The sequence below is a fragment of the Rhagoletis pomonella genome, unplaced genomic scaffold (assembly GCF_013731165.1).
Source record: "Rhagoletis pomonella isolate Grant_MI unplaced genomic scaffold, Rhpom_1.0 Rhpom_scaffold_00002, whole genome shotgun sequence".
Classification (NCBI taxonomy): domain Eukaryota; kingdom Metazoa; phylum Arthropoda; class Insecta; order Diptera; family Tephritidae; genus Rhagoletis; species Rhagoletis pomonella.
The window spans coordinates 82,070,516-82,089,953 of record NW_023458556.1 but is presented as its reverse complement, the minus strand read 5'-3'; the positions used below and the strand labels follow the sequence as shown (position 1 = coordinate 82,089,953).

Below are 19,438 nucleotides of genomic sequence, written 5' to 3'. Positions count from 1 at the left end.
AGAGATTCTTTTCATAGCCAAAATTTGTTTGATGTGAGTACAGAAGTTGATGTGGTATCGATGGGATTTGTTATCCTCCTATCTTCTTTATATAGAAATACATACTTACTTTTTAGGGACAGAAAAAAAAACAGGTGATTGCTCTTTGTTCAATAAACATACCTCCAAGTCAAAATTAAACACACCTAGCAGGGTTGCATAGGGAATCTGACACAAATTAAGTGCCAATTAATAATTAATTGGCAGTTAATAATTTGAATTTTTGTATAATAAATTGGGTAACAACTAAGGCTTAAATTGGTGAAAAGGTTCTTAATTTCCAATTAGGTGCCTGTTTGAACATAGTCTCAGTACTAACAAAGTTGTGTTAAATGTAACAGTTTTTTGCAAATAACTTTTGAGCGACTCAGAAAACTGTGCAGATAAATACATATGATTTATGTAATAATTTTAGTTGCCAGGGAAGGATGAAAAAAAAGATCTTAGTGAGTATTCCTCTGTGCTTTGTATTTCTTCAGTGGCACCTACTTCAGTATTGTATATTAGCATTGCTTGGCCACTTGGAGGCAATTGCGAAGATAGAATAGGAGACGGAGTATGTGGGTAGTTAGGTGTTATATATTCACTCTGCAGAGACATTCCAAAATTGGAGTCTGGTGAAGGTGTTGGCGGTGGTACATAAATAGGTGCCGGTCTTCGGACTCGAATAGCTTTAATATCCGGTTGCGGTGATGATTCAGAGAAACGTGGTAATGCTGGTAATTGATTATACATTGTGGGTTCTTGTGTCGGAGCTGATGAAACATCCGTGTTGGAAGCGTCTGGATATACAATTATATTTACAGAGTCACGTCTCAAGTTACCCAGTTCTGCTTCAAATAAAATATCATTAATTCCTTTTTCAGCTAGCATACGCTGCGTTCGATTAAGATGCTCTAATTTTTCACTCCAGTATAATGCCGTTGCGTTTATGTTTGTAGAACTTTGGGGTGCAGACAATAGGGAACATGCCTTTTCAATTAGCTCGTTTTGTTTACCCACTGCACTTTTTTTTTTGTTTTTCCGAGGAGGAGCCAACTCGCTAATAGATGAAAAGGAAGTGTTAGATAAGTCCTCTCTATTTGTCTGCTCCTGAACTTGCACCAATTCTTCCACATTTTGCGATTCTTCATTGTTCTGAAAGAAAGAAAATTATTGTTAATTAATAAAATTGATTTTAAACTTCTGGATTCTAGGCTAATTGACCTAATATGGTTGAGTGCAAGAAAAAGCTTTCTTCACATTACAGCCCGACGTTTCGCTAACTTTCTTAGCTTCCTCAGGGGCGATTTCTTTATTAAAGCCTGCAAATCAAACTGCACATTGTCATCAATATTTACAAAGACAAAAACACCAGTAGAGCCACACCAAAAACACAACGTAGTGTACGAAATAGCATGCAAGGGAAGTGAAAACGAAGTTTGCAATAGAATCTACATCGGAACGACGAAAAGGGCGTTAGGAGTTCGCGTAAGGGAGCACAACGCGGACATCCGAAAGAACAAAAACAACACTGCGTTAGCGCAGCACATATTGACAAGTGGACACTCAGCTGATCTAGGCAAAGTAAAGATATTAGATAAAGAAAAAAGAGAGAAAACCAGATTAACGCTAGAAATCCTGCGAATTTTACAAAACAGAGATAAAACTTTGAACAAAAAAGAAGACACATACGATATTGCGGCGGCGTACCAATTATGTTTGTAACAGGCAATCAGTATGACGAGTGTACCATACCAGGATGGTATCAAAGCAACTAGCTCTTAAGTCTAGTGTGACCAGATATATGTATCGTGATAATAGTTAATAAGTGTTCATGTACATGTATGTAAACTTCGAATTTGTCAAATCTTGTGCTTTTGATTATAGTTTGTGAAATGTTACCATATAATGTCAATGTTTTAATACGTTTTGTTTATTTTAATTTTTCTTGTTTCTTTTGTTGATGTTTTTAATAAAGAAATCGCCCCTGAGGAAGCTAAGAATGTTAGCGAAACGTCGGACTGTATTCTGAAGAAAGCTTTTTCTTGCACTTAACCATATTGTCAATTAGCCTAGAATCCAGAAGTTTAAATAACCAAAATTGACCATCAACTCAGAATCAAAAATGATTTTAATTCTTTACATTTATGCCCGGTTGCACCAATCAATTTTAAAATTATCAGCCTGTTAAAATTTAGAATGACACAATGTAGTTCGGAAAATTTGTAATTTTAAAATTTAACAGTCTGATAAATTTTAAAATTGATTGGTGAAACTGAAAGTAAATTTTATATTTTATTCATCAAATGGATTTCAAATTTCTTTTTTTAGATGCCTAGTACAGCAGAAGAGTGGAGAAGTGTTTCTGATGAATTTTGTGTGTTACATAATTTTTATAACTGCATCGGCGCAGTTGACGGGAAACACGTAAAAATAAAGCGTCCAAATGGTTCGGGAGCGCTATATTATAACTATAAAGGAACATACAGTATTGTTCTTATGGCTATTGCAAATTTTAAAAAGGAATTTATCTTGGTTGATATTGGATGCAATGGACGCGTGTCTGATGGTGGTGTCTTTTTTTACACTAAATTCTGGGAGCGTTTGCAACAAAATCATTTAAATATACCGGAATCAACACCATTGCCAAACACCTCGGAATCATTCCCCTATGTTTTTATAGGAGACGAAGCTTTCGCGCTAGGCCCTAACTTTATGAAGCCTTAGGCTTTCTGCACATTGGTGGTCCAATCATAGTTGCTTCATCGTCATAATCATGATGCAACGATTACATGACGACTACACTTTCGCACACTCGGTCGTGTTATTTCAAATCATTTGGCGTATAAAAATTCGCTTAGAGCAGGTATTTTCTGTTTTTCTGGTTGATATTTTCGCGAAATATTTACAAAAACCTGCAATTTCTAAAATATAGACTGTGCTATCTCTTCTTTTCTTTTCCTGAAATGTGTTTTGTGCATGCACACAGAGACTTTTTACAATTTCGTCATATTTTATAGTTAAAACGTTCACATTTATTGAATTTTAATGCAATTATCCACTTTTTAATAATTTCCACAGATTTTATGCAAAAAATACTTATTTTTATGCAATTTTAATGCAAATATTAACTTTTTCACTAATTTGTCCACATAAAATGTAAACAAACAATGCGTGCACAACGATTAGCAAGCGACAGTGCCGTACTTATCCGTTTCTGCATCTTCTACGATTTGCCGATAACTAGCCGATAACGACAAGTGTATAGATCTCCCTTTAAATGCATGTGCTCGGCTCAAAATTTCAGGACGAGACGATAATAGGGCTTTCGCACGAGGCGATTTTTCAGGCAACTTTTAGTTGAAAGCAAAAATCGCCTCGTCCGAACAGCCTTTTAACTAATCGCTTTCAACAAAGTTGGTCGCCAGCCAACTTTGAGCTCGTTCAACTTTTTTTCCTTGCAACCCTGTGTTTTTTTACATTCTGTATCAGTGTTGGGAAATTAAATTGTGCCTTCAGTACGAAATCTATACAAAAAATGTACTTTTCGGGTATAAATTGTATACACTTTTTAATTCGCTCATATATTTTCTTAGTACATTCCCTTCAAGACCAATGAACTTATGGTATTCATGAGAAAGTTTTATTGTTTATGTACATACGTTTACGTAGTTTACACTTTTACAAATTGATTCCACGTGCACATGTACTGCATTTAACGCAAATATGTATGCACACATTTTCAGGTATACATCTTAACAAAAAGCATATTTAAGTTATTATTAATGGATAAAAGAGACATTTTCCTTTGGATTCACTACTAAAATTTGACATTTTAATAGCATTTCAAGTGCTTATCAAAACTTTACGACAAGATTTGACCATTTATCTTAATAGTATTCAATTTTAATTATTTTTTGTAAAAATACGGTTTATATTTTAAGAAAAGCTGTGCAAATTCAAGGTTCAAACTTTGTGCAACATTAAAAAAAAACCAACACACTTTCGTAAAAATTTCGAGCTTTTTAATTCGATTTTCTAGATTTATTTTGAGCGTGCGGTTTATTAGCCCATTAAATTTTAATATAACTAAGTTTTTTAAGATTTCTTTGATGAAGGTGTTGCTAGTTTTCTCCATATAAAAAAATCTTCGGACACACTTCGTATGGAAGAAAATGGCTGACATCGTCGACAAAAAAAATTCCAAGTTCAACGGTAAGTCCCAGCTACTTTAAACTTGAACTTTATTATACTAAAATTGAATGGGCTAAAAACTAAAGAATATTAATAAAGCTCGAAATTTTTACGAAAGTATGTTGGTTTTTGGATGTTTCGCAAAGATTTAATCTTAGGTTTGTACAGTTTTTCTTAAAGAATACATTATATTTTATAAACAGATAATTAAAATTAAAGAATAATAAAATAAATAGTAAAATCTTGTCAATAAAGGTATTATATTTACGAAAATCTCTTCTTATAACTAACGAAGACTTTGTTTCTATATGAAGCTGACTTCGACATTTTGTTTTAATAAAACTTAGTATCGAAAAGTTTCTTTAAAAATTTGACTAGGCTATATTATACTGGCTCGTTGAAGCCATTTTTCAAAACTTACAAAGGTAAATACGAGCAGGCGAACCAAAGAGAATACAAAAAATTTCTTGCTGTGAATTTTCAGAGCTATATATTTTTAGTATTCATTACAAAATTTACTAAAAAGTACTGCGTAGTAGGAAAGTATATTGTAAATGAAATTGTATAAAACAAGTACAATTGTACCAAAAATGCCAACACTGTTCTGTATCATACTTTTTTTTCTTTTTTACTTTTTTACTCTTATTTTATCTTTCAGCTTCGCTAAAAGCACTTCTACCAACGCTTGGCTTACCAAATTTATGCCAATTGATCAAATTTTGCGATTTAAATTCATATTCAATAATGTAAATAACGATTCGTGTTGAATCGAAAATCGCCTCGTCTGAATAGGGATGGCAACTTTTTCACTTTCAACTTCTCATTCAACTTCGTATTCAACTTTTGTTGCCTGTAAAATCGCCTCGTGCGAATGCCCTATAACGCAACTATGATTGGACGACAAGTGTGCAGATAGCCTTATCCTCAAAAAAGAGTAACACGGCGTTTCCACGCTTCGTAATTCGCTCTATCATTCGTAATTCGCTCTCCCTTCGTCATTCGCCTTGCCAATTACTTTCCGAATTATGTAATTCGCCATACAAAATTTTGAGAGCGAATTACCTCATTTGTATGTAATTCATATCGAATTACCATGCGATTGGCGAACGAATCGGTGCCTTCTCTAATATTTATCGGAAATATATCGAAGTTTTCACCGGCCTGGTCCCATTTGCAGGCACTTTTTCTAGTTATAGAATAATATTAATGAAATATTCTCTAAATAAATTAAAATTGTTGATGATAACTAAAATTGTAGCTCCGTCTTCGATATTTGCAGTACACAAAAATAATAATAAATAGCGAAGAACAAGAACAAGAACTAGAGCTGCCAAACGAATTACTAATGTGTGGCGTGGAAACAGGGTAATTCACGAATTACTTAGCGAATTACTTAGAGAGCGAATTACGAAGCGCTGAAACATCGTATAACACAAGAAGAGCAATTGTTTAATAAACGGTTATCGAAGGCTAGATGTGTCATTGAGTGTGCGTGTGGTATCCTCGCCAATAAATTTGGAGTTTTCCAGAAATCCCATAAGTCTCTGCCCGCAGAAAGCTGCAAAAGTAACAGCAGCTTGTTATCTACACAATTATTTAATGAGAAAAGAGTCGAATTATCAGGCACCAAATCCCAATGAGTATAATTTTGAATTAACCACCATACAAGGCAGTTCGGGGCGAAATTCAACAAGATGTGCCAAAACTATAAGAGACAAATTTTGCAAACATTACAATGACGAATATAGATGCTAACTTTTGCTACTCAATATTTATCACTTATGTATATGAAAAAAAAGAACAATAAAAGTTTTCACTTAGCACAACAGACAATCTACATACTACTTTATTTTCTTTCCACCTTTATAGCTAGGTATTCACTAGAGTATGATTAGAATTCAAGGAAATCTTTAAAACAAATTTACTTACCAGGTCAACAGGCTTCTCATCTTTATTAAAAAAGTGAAGAGCGTTAAATGTCCAAGACTTTGGAATATAAACGTCTTCTGTACCAGCTCCAGAGCGCTTGGAGTCAATAATTTTTTTCAATTCCTTGCGATAATTTGATCGTAAAGAATTTATTTTTTTTTCGGACATCATCTACAGTGGCGTTATCATTATTCTTTTTTTTTTAATTAGTAATAATTTCTCATATCCGGCCGTTCTTTTTATTTTATTCGTGTAGCTTTTGGACGAAGGGTCCCACAATTCCGGCATATTTTCCAATTGTAAGATAAACTCCTTCAAATACCTTTGGTCATTCGTTAATCCCAACACCGCCGGCTGGATATGTGCGCTTTCGTCGTCCGACATTATTAAAAATTACCACTGCCAAATAAAGAATTAATCCAATAATTAACGTTTCCCTTTAACATTTAAATCTCCACTTTATTTTGAAATACAACACGTATTGACGTATCGCGAATGAAATATGAAATATTTATTGACATTATTGCGATCCGCGATCCAGATTTCAAAATTTCAAGAAATTTTGCGATATGGATCACTATCCATCAATATTGCATGCTACACAGTCAATAAATATCGCTATACTTGGATCACGTCAATAAATATTGATCGTGAGACATGGCCCATAAACTTGGCAAGACAGCACGAAAAGCAAGGCCGATGTTTTTCTTTAATGAGAAGCATCGAAATCTATATCGATATTTTTCGACGCATCGAAGGGCATACATCGAGGCATCGATTTGCATAGGATTTTTCAGATTATGCGTTACTACAAAATTTGTTATTAGCAAGATTGTACGAGTTTTGAAATAGATTGTTGCAATTGAGCTAATTATGTTTCTAACGGAACTTTTTTGAGCCATTCCAATTTTTTGCTCAAAGTCACTTCTCTTTTTTGTACAATTGGAAAACTCGAACCTGGTTCAATGGGAATTAAAAAAAAGGCGTGAGTACTAGGTACTCATGAAATTTGATGTGCAAACATATGTGAACGGCAAAGCATAAAAGTACGTTTACATATAAATATAATCTCAATCAAAGCTCGTTAGCTGTCAAATTGGTTGTGCTTGTTATTCACACACCTCGAGGAAAAGTTAAACTTCTTCTCTGTGCCACCGTGGTCACTTTTTTCTGCAACACATACTATGCCATTTAAATATATTTTAACTGAATATTTTATTAAGAACTACCTTTACAAACCTATTTTCCTTACTAGCGTAAATTTTTGTTTACTTTAACATTTGATAGGTTGGACACCAAAAAGTTATCGATTTAATCTGCAGCCGGATTCCAACATTTGCCGTCGCTAATTCTGATCGCTAAAAATCTCCAAAAGAATAGCAAATGCCCCTAACAACACACAACATATATTTGCATGCCCGCAACCTGCCAGATTTGGCCGATTATGCATCGCATGTGTTACTCTTTCATGTTGTATTCTTTTAGGCCCTGCTGCTTTTCAGTTAGAGAGTTTTAGCGACGAAAATTTAGCGTAGCGAATGTCAGAATTCCACTGCTGAGATATTTTTAAATATAATTTTGCATGGCTAATCTCTTTTTCTAATAACAGATTAGGGAGTTAAGCTCGAAAGTTAGGATAATCTTTTTATATGTAAAGCTATTATTAGGCGATTCAGTTACATACATACAAATGTAGGTTAGGTTAGAAATTATACATTAATTTCACTTAATTTTATTCATTTTGCTGATTTAATTTTTTTATTCATTTTCATTTTTAATTCTTTTAATACATGAAATTATCGGTATGATTGATAAAATATACTTGTATATACTTGTGACTCAGGGGCGTTAAAATATCTTGGAAACACTGATGGTTATTGTTTTTGAGCTTATAGTTTGAGCATTTCTATTTGTATATATTCCTAAATTTAGTTTTTCTTTTCGGAATATAATCTGTGGTTCATGTAAATGCAGTTCATGTTGCAGGATTTTACCCGATGCTTTTTTTTCCATACGTTTTGCTGTTACTCACTTTTTACTCTCACTTCAGAGAGTGATTTTGCTGTTTGACCTTCTTCCAGGTTTTACACGAAAAGTATTGGATCAGAGCTATTATATCATCCATACATATGCATATTATACATACATATATTCATGTATGTTCATCAGTTATCAACGGTCCCAGTTAAAATGATTTCAGTATTTTTTTAAATTTTCGCCCTGCTTTTTTATCAAAAGAGACTACTAAACCTATGCCTAAAACCATCTACGAATATCAAAACAACAATTGAGTCCATACATATTTATGTACATACATAGGTACAAAGCCGCATGCATGTGCGGAGTTTAAATAATCGGAAGTAATAATCAATTGCAGCGCATTTCCTCTTAGACTATGTTCGAACAGTCCAATTAGCTGAGGCAATTAAGCTTTAAATTGCGGAATTGAGTTTTGTGTTCACACATATGTCAGCTGCGCAAGTAGCGATATGAAATCAGATACTGGATTACCTACACTGATGGAAAAGTTGGTCAATCGTACCTTTATTTAGTTTGAAAGTGCATTCGGTACAAACACACAATTTTAGGTACATTTGGAACGTAGCCAAATAACTCTCAGGAAATCAGTTCTTATTTTTATTGACATTTCAATGCATTTTCTGTTGCGGGCAACTGGTCCAATACCTTCCCTCCTTTGTGAAGGGGCATACAAATGATACAAAAAGGTGGTCAAAGTAACGCAATTGTAGTTGATTTCGCCAGATAGACGGAAAATATTTATTTTTAAACGTCAGATCGGAGAACTGGGAGGAAATTAATTCACCTTTTCTACAACATAGTTTTGTCTCGCGCTGCTCGAAGAGATTCTTTTCATAGCCAAAATATGTTTAATGTGAGTACAGAAGTTGATGTGGTATCGATGGTAATTTTTATCCTTCTATCTTCTTTATACAGAAATACATATTTACTTTTTGGGTACATCTATCCACTTTTAGATAAACCTTTCCGTAAATTAGATACAATTTTATAATTAAATTTTCCATCCCTGATGGAATATCAGCTGTAAAAGAGGGACAGAAACAAACAGCTGATTGCTCTTTGTTCAATAAACATACCTCCAAGTCAAAATTAAACATACCAAGCAGGGTTGCATAGAGAATCTGAAACAAATTGATTGCCAATTAATAATTAGTTGGCAATTAATAAATTGAATTTCTGTATGATATCTTGGGTAACAATTATGTTGGTGAAAAGGTTCTTAATTGCCAATTAGGCCCCTAGTCTTAACTATGTATATGCCTAAATGTGTGCAGCCATTTGGCAAGCAAACACAGGGTGCTTCTAATGAAAATAAAAATTTTATGGTGAAATACACATGCTAAGCCCTTCGAAATTTGGTGCTGGGATATGCGTTACAGGTTCAAATTTTACCCCTACCGAAACCAAAGATGTATACACATCATGAACCAAAAAGACAAGATCACGCGGGCAGGAGAGTAGCCCGTTAGAATCGCATTAAGGAAAAAAGTTGAACGATTTTGACATTAGCCGTTTATTTACATTTATTCGTTGTTTACAATTTGGTGGTGGCTTTTTACTGCAATTTTCTTCATTTTCGCTTGTGACAACGTGTGTACACATAAGATAAAGAATAATTTAACACAACGGCATGGTTTTTAGAAGAATTTGCATAATAAAAATGATTTTTCATGCGTTCAACAATTTCGCGGTTTTCTCCGTTCTCTTCGTTGTTTACTTCTTACAGCAAAAATTGCGTCGAGATTTCGGCAGCTAGAAAATAACTTTTTTCGTTCTTTCCGTCCCGCGTGATCTTGGTTCTTTCGTTCATGTATACACATCAAAAACATCGATAAATCGACTATTTATACATCGAGGGGAAACTTTTCGATGCATCGAGCAAAACATCGATATTTTGGATGCATCGATGTTTTTCCGACATTTCTAGTGCTACGCCATTTTCAATGGTATTTATTTGAGGACGCTTCGGAAAATTTTCGTCGTCTTGAGGTATACAAATTGAAGCAAAATGTCGCAAAGGTTTGCTCCTGGCCAGCCAGGATCAGCTCCAGTGTCGGGCACACCACGATATCAGCCACCTCCGCCTCAAACAGCGGGTATGCGGCCCTATGCCGCTGGTGGCACTTTTCCGGTGAGTACTTGCGACTATTGATTAAGTTAGGATTAGTATATATTCATAGTTTTTATTTTTGCTGAAGCAACGTGGCTTTCCTCTCCATCAAAATGCTGCTCAATCTGGACAAAGTAATACAAGTTCTCCAGGTGGACCGCCCTTACATCAACGAACTTCACAACCTAGTTTTCAAAGTGGTCTAAGAGGAAGCGCCTCTGGTGGTGGAAGTAAAAGGTCAACTGAATCTCGTAATATTAGTAGCAACCAAAACAAAGGGGATTTTGGTGCGGCAAAGAAAAAGAAAAAACTCGCTGACAAAATATTACCCCAAAAAGTTCGAGATTTGGTGCCTGAGTCCCAAGCATATATGGATTTATTAACATTTGAAAGAAAATTGGATGCGACGATCATGCGGAAGCGTCTGGATATTCAAGAAGCATTGAAAAGGCCCATGAAGCAAAAAAGAAAACTTCGCATCTTTATTTCAAACACGTTTTATCCAAGTAAAGAGCCGACCAATGACGGAGATGAAGGTTCCGTAGCCTCCTGGGAGCTCCGCGTCGAAGGTCGTTTGTTGGAGGACGGGAAAGGAGATCCTACTACAAAAATAAAAAGAAAATTTTCTTCTTTTTTTAAGTCATTGGTTATTGAATTGGATAAAGAGTTGTATGGTCCTGACAACCACTTAGTTGAGTGGCATCGAACGCATACTACGCAAGAAACTGATGGATTTCAAGTAAAGCGTCCTGGTGATAGAAACGTTCGTTGCACAATACTACTATTGTTGGATTATCAACCATTGCAATTTAAATTAGATCCCCGACTAGCACGTCTACTTGGTGTTCATACTCAGACACGCCCAGTGATAATTTCCGCACTCTGGCAATATATAAAAACTCATAAACTACAAGATGCTCATGAACGTGAATATATAAATTGTGACAAGTATTTGGAGCAGATATTTGGGTGCCAGCGAATGAAGTTCGCGGAGATACCACAACGTCTCAACCCGCTACTTCACCCCCCAGATCCAATTGTCATCAACCATTTTATTGAAAGTGGTGCCGAAAATAAGCAAACTGCATGCTATGACATTGACGTTGAAGTTGACGACACGCTTAAAAACCAGATGAATAATTTTCTAATGAGTACAGCCAGTCAACAAGAAATTCAAGGTTTGGATACGAAAATACATGAAACTGTCGATACCATTAACCAGATGAAAACTAACCGCGAGTTCTTTTTGAGTTTTGCAAAAGATCCGCAAAAGTTTATTCATCGTTGGATTGTAAGCCAAACAAGAGATTTGAAAGTATGTATTATATCAGTTTGCTTCTTGGTATAAAATCTGTTAAAACTGTGATTTTATAGGCGATGACAGATGTGGTTGGAAATCCTGAGGAAGAGCGGCGAGCTGAATTCTATTACCAACCGTGGACTCATGAAGCAGTCTCACGTTACTTCTTTACAAAAGTAAATCAGAAGCGCGCTGAATTGGAACAAGCCTTGGGCATACGTAATGGCTAACTCTTCACAATATGCTCACACATGTCGCTTCTTAAACGTCAATTCAATAAATATTCACCCTCATTGCTAGAGTCGTATCAAATGCAAGACGTTTTTCGAGAGTCGAATCGTATCGAAAATTTCACGTCATTGCCTAAAATTTTCACTCGACTAGTGTATTAAAATGGGAAAACTTGGCAGCACTGTATATTTTTCGACGATTTTGGTCGTTTACTTATTTCAGTACGACAATAGACAATGCTACTGTTGTCGAGTCGTACAATTTGGCCTAATTTACGACTTACGCAATGAGGCTGATTACTTGCATGAAAATAAATCGAAATTTATCTATGAAAATAACAAAGGCCTCCGATTGTTTCCCCTTCATTCTCAAGACATACGGTTCTATGTACCGGAATGACTCGGATTATACCTGACCAAGGTTGTTTCGGCGATCTAGCCCCGTTTAGGTCTGCAAAATCCCTAAAAAGTTGTACGTCTATAGGGCTACATCTTCGCATACTTTGCTCAGGGCTGGCATTGAGGCAATCCCTGGACCAGAAACATATATACCTGCTGCGTATGCCAGAGATGACTACACCACAACTCTACCTCCGTTAGATGCAACACATGCAATGTTTGCTCAGGCCTTACGACTCATAGGCAGTGGACCGCCGCACACGTGGCCCTTTGTGGACAAATCGAGCTGCATACACGGCACAACAGGGTCCGCCTGAGCAACACAACACAAACACAACCGCACCACAACACAATACAATAGACAACATATCTGACACAACAGACCACACCACCGCCACCACTACAACAACACTTCTAGTTCCTCCGACAATCTGCACGGTGTGACAGTCCAGGATATTCCGTAATGTGACATCAGTCAAGTGGAACACTTGCCTCGGCTGGTGTCACTTTAGGGCATGCTCAAGACTGCGCACCACGCGAGATTGGACGATGGACTATGAGGACCCATGCTGTGCTGCTCGGTCGCAAAATCCAATTGCGACGCCGCCCACTATCACCACAGGGCAACCAGGGAAGATGGGGAGAGTGGTCCCACTGCTCAAACCGGGGAAACCAGCCAACAAAGGAGAGTCTTATCGCCCGATAACCCACTACTCCACCTGACTCCAGCGAAGCATCAGCATGGGCTCCGTAAAGTGCATAGTACAACAACAGCACTTAACGCCATAAACGCTCAGATAACTCGTGGCCTTTACCGAAATCGCCCCTGTGAGAGAACTGTTCTAGTAGCGTTGGACCTGTCCAAGGCGTTCGACACTGTCAGTCATTCAACGCTGCTAGAAGATATAGAGGCCTCCTCTCTCCCACAGGGACACAAATGGTGGTCGGCGAATTACCTGAGTGGTCGACATTCGTCAGTAATTTTCAGAGACAAAACCAGCAAGCCACGTAAAGTTAAACAGGGGGTACCACAGGGTGGTGTCCTGTCCCCGCTACTGTTTAATTATTACATCTCTTAAGCTCCCTCAACCACCAGAGGGTGTCAATATTGTCTCTTATGCTGAAGATTGTTCGATCATGGCGTCTGGGAATGGAATTGATGACTTGTGCTCGGAAGCAAACGGTTATCTTGCCGAACTTTCCCGCTTCTTCACTGCAAGGAGCCTTGCTCTATCCCCTACGAAATCCTATGCGACCCTGTTCACAACCTGGACGAAGGAGTTCAGACTACCGCTGGGAATTCACGTCGATGACACACCAATTCCGACGGTGAATAATCCCAAAATACTCGGAGCAACATTCGACAGCCTGCTCTCCTTCTCTGCGCACTTAACCGCTATTGTCAATAAAGTACAGAGCCGCAACAAGGTCCTCAAGTCGCTAGCCGGCAGTACTTGGGGCAAAGACAAAGAAACGTTGCTGGCAACATACAAGGCAATAGGCCGGCCGGTTTTAAATTACGCTGCGCCAGTGTGGTCGCCGGAGGCTAGCAGGACGCAGTGGATGAAAGCTACAGACCTGCCAAAATACTCCACTACGAACAGCGACCGGATGCCTCCTGATACGCCCCAACACCACCAACATGACGATGGCCCAGTCAAGGAGCATAACATAATGCTCTGCAAGCAGTTCCTTGTGGGGAGCCATAGACGTTGCCATCCCAGCAAACAGCTGCTTGCAGAAGAGCAATCGCCAAGACACATCAGGAGCCATCTCTACGAACTGACGGACGAAGTCCAGAGGTTCATTAAACAACCTTTGAACCCGTCAGCCTACCGACAGGCCCTGAGCGGCATTCACAGGGAATCAGTCTCGAGTTATGTAGACTCCCGCCCTGTGAATGCCCTTCTGGGCACACAACCACCGGGCTAGGACGGGACAGAACTTTGTCTGCCTCGGGAGACCCGAACCACAATAGCCCAACTTCGCTCTGGCTATTGCAGCAGGCTTAACTCATACCTGAGCAGAATTAGTGGGGATGTGCCCAACCAATGCCCGGCATGTGGAGAGTTGCCACATGACTCGGTACCTCTTCAGATGCTCTGAGAACCCCCCCAGCTGACGCCCCTGTCTTTATGGACAGACCCTGTGGAAGTCGCACACTTCCTGGGCCTCCCCTTATCTGAAACAGACGACAACTTTGACGGATGAACCGACCCGAGCTGGGCTTGGTAACCGCTACAACAACAACAACAACCACAGGGCCACAGCTTCTGCAGCAGCAAGCACAGCATTTGGCGGCCCAGCAACACACCTCACACCCATGGTACAATAATAACAGTTATTGTCTTCCTAGAGAGTTTTGCTTCACTTCGAAATTCGTGCTCCCTTAAAGTGTGTTTGCATTGTTCAACTTTGCGTTCAACATTTGCGTTCAACTCAGCGCAGGGTTGCACGAAAAAAAGATGAATGGCTAAAAATATCAAAATATGAAAAAATATTAAAATATTCGCCATAAAAAGGTGTTTGCATTGTTCAACTTTGCATTCAACTTTTGGTTGAATGGCCTTTCAACTAATCGCTTTCAACAAAGTTGGTCGCCAGCCAACATTTAGCCATTCAACTTTTTTTTTGTGCAACCCTGCGTTGAGTTGAACGCAATTGTTGAACGCAAAGTTGAATAATGCAAACACTGCTTTATTTTCATTTTGACGCGGTTCAATGTTGATTCCATGATAAAAACATAACAAGGTAAAACCATTGAGAGGCAGTCTGACGTTTGCCAACAATATTTTAAAATCAGAACTCAAACTCACACACACATTCTCCTGTTCAATCTCAAACAACAACAATTGTGAACAATTTAATTTTTTTATTTTCAATTTTATATGATTTTAAAATGTTGGCAAACGTCAGAAAAAAATCATGGCCGACGAATTGAGAGAATGAATTTACCTTGTAATGTTTTTATCATGGTTGATTCTTTTACTTTTATCTTGCACTGCTTTTTTTCTTTCGCTCAATTTAATTTTTATAACTTTTCAAAACAAAAGAAAAAACGTTTTAAATTAAGTGAGCCATACAAAGTTTGAATTTATTTACAAGCAATTTTTTTTCGGCTTTTGCAAATTGAATAAGTTCTCTGTAAGATGGTTTGTTAAAAAAAAATACGTGAACATATACGGTATATGGGGTATGCAAAAAAGGGATATTTCCAGCAGTAAACGTTTTAGTGTGCGCAACAATGATATTTTTTAAATAAGGCAGATCGGAATATGCGCTCTCTGGGAAGACAATACCTGTAATTAGGTGCGTTCGTTTAAAATATCCAGTAAAAACCAACCAACAGCAAAATTCCGGCGAAATGTCACCAGTTCTCTCACAAGAGAAAAATATCCAAAACAGTGCGCGAACTGAAAATTTGCAGAAACTTGCAAGTTAGACGAACAGCTGATATAATTTTTGTTTACATTCAAAAGTGTAAAATTTAAAACGTACGAAAACTCATCACAAAGTCGTATCCTGACACATTTTATTGATTAAACAAATAACTACTTACTTCTTACAGGTTTAATTAGTCGCATTTTGTCATTTTTAACTTCCAAACCACCAAATTCAATTTTGTGATTTGCGTAAATTCAAACCAGCTGTTTTTGATCAGCTGTTTTCCTGTTGGCAACAATTTTTCCAGCAGAAACCAGCAGCTTCCCCTCAAAATGAAATGTCACTTTGCTCTCTCAATTCTCCCTACTTTGCAAGTTTTTCGCGTACGCGAACGCAAAAACCTGAAAGTTTTGGTTAAACATGAACAATTAACAGCTACGCGAACGCAACTATTATTGTACCATGACCAGAGTTGGGCACTACCACAAACAGAGGACGTATATTTATAGAGAAGGACCAAGAACGAATCAGCATGGAAACTGTCAAATACCAACAAAACTGGCGAAGCGCATTTTAAGAGCGGCAAGCCAGAGACAATCGAATTTTAACAGAGCCCAGCCAGAAGCAAAATAAATTTAACAGAAATTGGCTCATCAATGTAAATGGATTTTTTTCTCGTTAGACGACGAAAAGCTGATGGCTTTTGCGTTTTTGCTCTTAAAATTGGTTAATTACTTATGCATGCATAGAAGTCGAAATAATTATTAATTTATGTAATATGTACATATTGTGTACATCCATATGTATGCGAGAGATACAATTGTGTGAATCTAAAATGTGAAAGTTATGCAAATATGCAGTATGCAATTGGCAAATTCGCTGGTGATTTGGTGGTCGGCATTTGAGTTGAAAAAATCGACTTTTACTTTTTTACCGATTCATATGGTAGATGCTACGCTATTTTCAATGCAACAAACCACAGTTTTCTAGCTGCCTTAGTTTTTCCCCAAATTCACTTTAAAGACCGACACATTGACCAAAAAACGCAAATGCGCACTGTTTGGCGATTTGATGTCGGCATTAAAAGCGAAGAAAATCGGTTTTTATATTTTTAACGATTCTAATGTAGTTAATAGGTACGCTATTTTCAATGCAACAAACTGCAGTTTTCTAGCTGCGTTAATTTTCTCACAAATCCACTTCAAAGATGGATACATTGACAAAAAACGTACAAATGCATTGATTGCACGCACGTGTTAACTTCAAAGTTGTTTTTGTCGAAAAGTTATTTATATTGAGAAAAACTGTGCATTATCATTTTTCACTGCTATACTCGTATTATATGTAAATAATGGGGCATATGCATAGTTAAAATAAAGCCGACACTAAAGTTAGTTACAGCTTTTTCATATCACTTTCAGTGGACTAGGCATCTGTGAAAAAAAAGATGCAACTAACTTCTTATTTGGGACTGACAAACTTAAACTTAGAGTAGACTTTATTTCATGTACGAATATGCCCCAATAGTTTTGGAGTCAAATGAAAATGCATTTCCCCATGCATATGTATGTACATACGTAGGTACTCCATTACCTGATAACGTTTTTACATGCATACATATATATGTATGTATGTGCATATTACAGCCAAAATACTACGCACATACACAAAAATGTACATATTTTCAACTCACGGCAGCATACATACATATGCACATAATTACACGCATACTCAAATACAACAATAACTATTTCTTTCATAAACGCATGCGCGCATTTCTCAAGGCCAAGTAAATTCATTCATAAAAATAACCGCAGCACATCTCCCCGCAAATTCATCACCATCAAGCGCAACTTTTTCAATCCGACACTAAAATTCTAAAATCTTAAAATGAAGAAATCTCGGCCAGCCAAGTGAAAAGTGGCAACTATTTCTCTATATCCAGTAAAATAAGTTATCTCGAATTTTGGAAATTTTTGGTAATTTTTGGCAAAACACTATATGTTCCATATCAATATTTCAATCATTAACTAGTTTTTGAGATGTAATTTTAATAAACATTAAATAAAAGTGTACGTTTTCTGCAGGAAAATACATTGGTTTTTTTTTTAATAAAATCAAAACTTCTAAATTCACAAAAATATGTGGTTTTATCGGAAGTTCACAGATGTAACGTGGCAACTTAGCTCGTTTTCATATTTTTCGGTCCGAAATTGTAAAATTTTTGTCCATGACGCGCCACAATTTTTGTACAGGTAGGTCAATGTGCCTTGAACAAAATTTATATATATACAAAAAAATTATTTTATTTATTTTTTAATACTAAAATTTTCTATACTTCAAAGCGTTTATAAAAATATAATTACATATGTGCACGGACGATTTTTAATATTTTTCAACCGTAAGCAAATCTTCAGTACCATAAAAGTTTCAAACACATCAAAGTACAAGCAATGCAAAGCTAGTGGTACTCCACTGTACATTTGTATATGAAAGTATGCATGTATGCGTGTAAAAAATGCCAATTCCAGTTAGTGTTTAACCCATTTTAGCGGACATAGTTTTTTTGGTTTCAGCTGGTTCCAACTGTTAATGAAGCACAATTTTTATGGTTAATCTTGATGAAAGTTACATGTATCGTCGAGAACATGGTTACATGCAGAATTTTAAATTAACTAATATTATTCTCCATACAAAATTTACAAGTATTGCCCTATTAAGTGCGAAGTTAACGTGTGTCAAGTTAGCACTACACTTTTCGAAACTGGAAGAGTTAACTACGGCATTAATTGTAGTGTTTTTGTTGTAAATTTGTTGTCGAAAGAAAAAATTTGTAGCTCTCGTTTTTTAATAAAAAATGGTATGTAGTGCTAACTTGACACCATACACCTAGTCGATGGAATTGAGATATTGAAAATGTTATAACGGCATTAATTGTAGCTTTTAACTTTAAAATTTGTTGTGGAAAGAAAAAATTTGTAGCTTTCGTTTTTTAAGAAAAAATGGTATGTAGTGCTAACTTGACACCATACACCTAGTCGATAGAATTGAGATATTGAAAATGTTATAACGGCATTAATTGTAGCTTTTAACTTTAAAATTTGTTGTGGAAAGAAAAAATTTGTAGCTCTCGTTTTTTAAGAAAAAATGGTATGTAGTGCTAACTTGACACCATACACCTAGTCGATAGAATTGAGATATCGAATATGTTACTATGCCATTAATCGTAGCTTTTAACTTTAAAATTTGTTGTGGAAAAAAAAAAGTTGTAGCTGTCGTTTTTCTGGAAAAAATTGAGTTGACCCTTTTTCGAACAAAATTTAGTATGTAGTGCTAACTTGACACTATGCACCATTGATGACAGAATTGAGATATTGAAAAGGTTACAACGGCATTAATTGTAGCTTTTTTGTTGTAAATTTGTTGTGGAAAGAAAAAATTTGTAGCTCTCGTTTTTTAATAAAAAATGGTATGTAGTGCTAACTTGACACCATACACCTAGTCGATAGAATTGAGATATTGAAAATGTTATAAGGGCATTAATTGTAGCTTTTAACTTTAAAGTTCAAGTTAGCACTACATACCATTTTTTCTTAAAAAACGAAAGCTACAAATTTTTTCTTTCCACAACAAATTTTAAAGTTAAAAGCTACAATTAATGCCGTTATAACATTTTCAATATCTCAATCCTATCGACTAAGTGCATGGTGTCAAGTTAGCACTACATACCATTTTTTCTTAAAAAACGAGAGCTACAAATTTTTTCTTTCCACAACAAATTTTAAAGTTAAAAGCTACAATTAATGCCGTTATAACATTTTCAATATCTCA

General features: G+C 36.4%; 2 protein-coding genes across 2 annotated transcripts in view; one reads left to right on the top strand and one right to left on the bottom strand.

The window, feature by feature from the left end:
- Positions 1 to 213: 213 nt before the first annotated feature.
- LOC118734120 overlaps positions 214 to 19,438 on the bottom strand; it is a 27,740-nt gene continuing 8,515 nt past the window's right edge. The window contains exon 2 of the mRNA XM_036463832.1: positions 214 to 1,176. Within this exon, the coding sequence (XP_036319725.1) occupies positions 451 to 1,176 (726 nt within the window). The 3' untranslated portion in view covers positions 214 to 450. The remainder of the gene's footprint in view (positions 1,177 to 19,438) is intronic.
- Positions 10,091 to 12,123, top strand: LOC118734119 (brahma-associated protein of 60 kDa). Its single transcript, XM_036463831.1, has 3 exons — positions 10,091 to 10,315; positions 10,383 to 11,609; positions 11,669 to 12,123. The coding sequence occupies exons 1-3, from the start codon at positions 10,193 to 10,195 to the stop codon at positions 11,822 to 11,824; spliced, it is 1,506 nt and encodes a 501-aa protein (XP_036319724.1). The 5' UTR covers positions 10,091 to 10,192; the 3' UTR covers positions 11,825 to 12,123.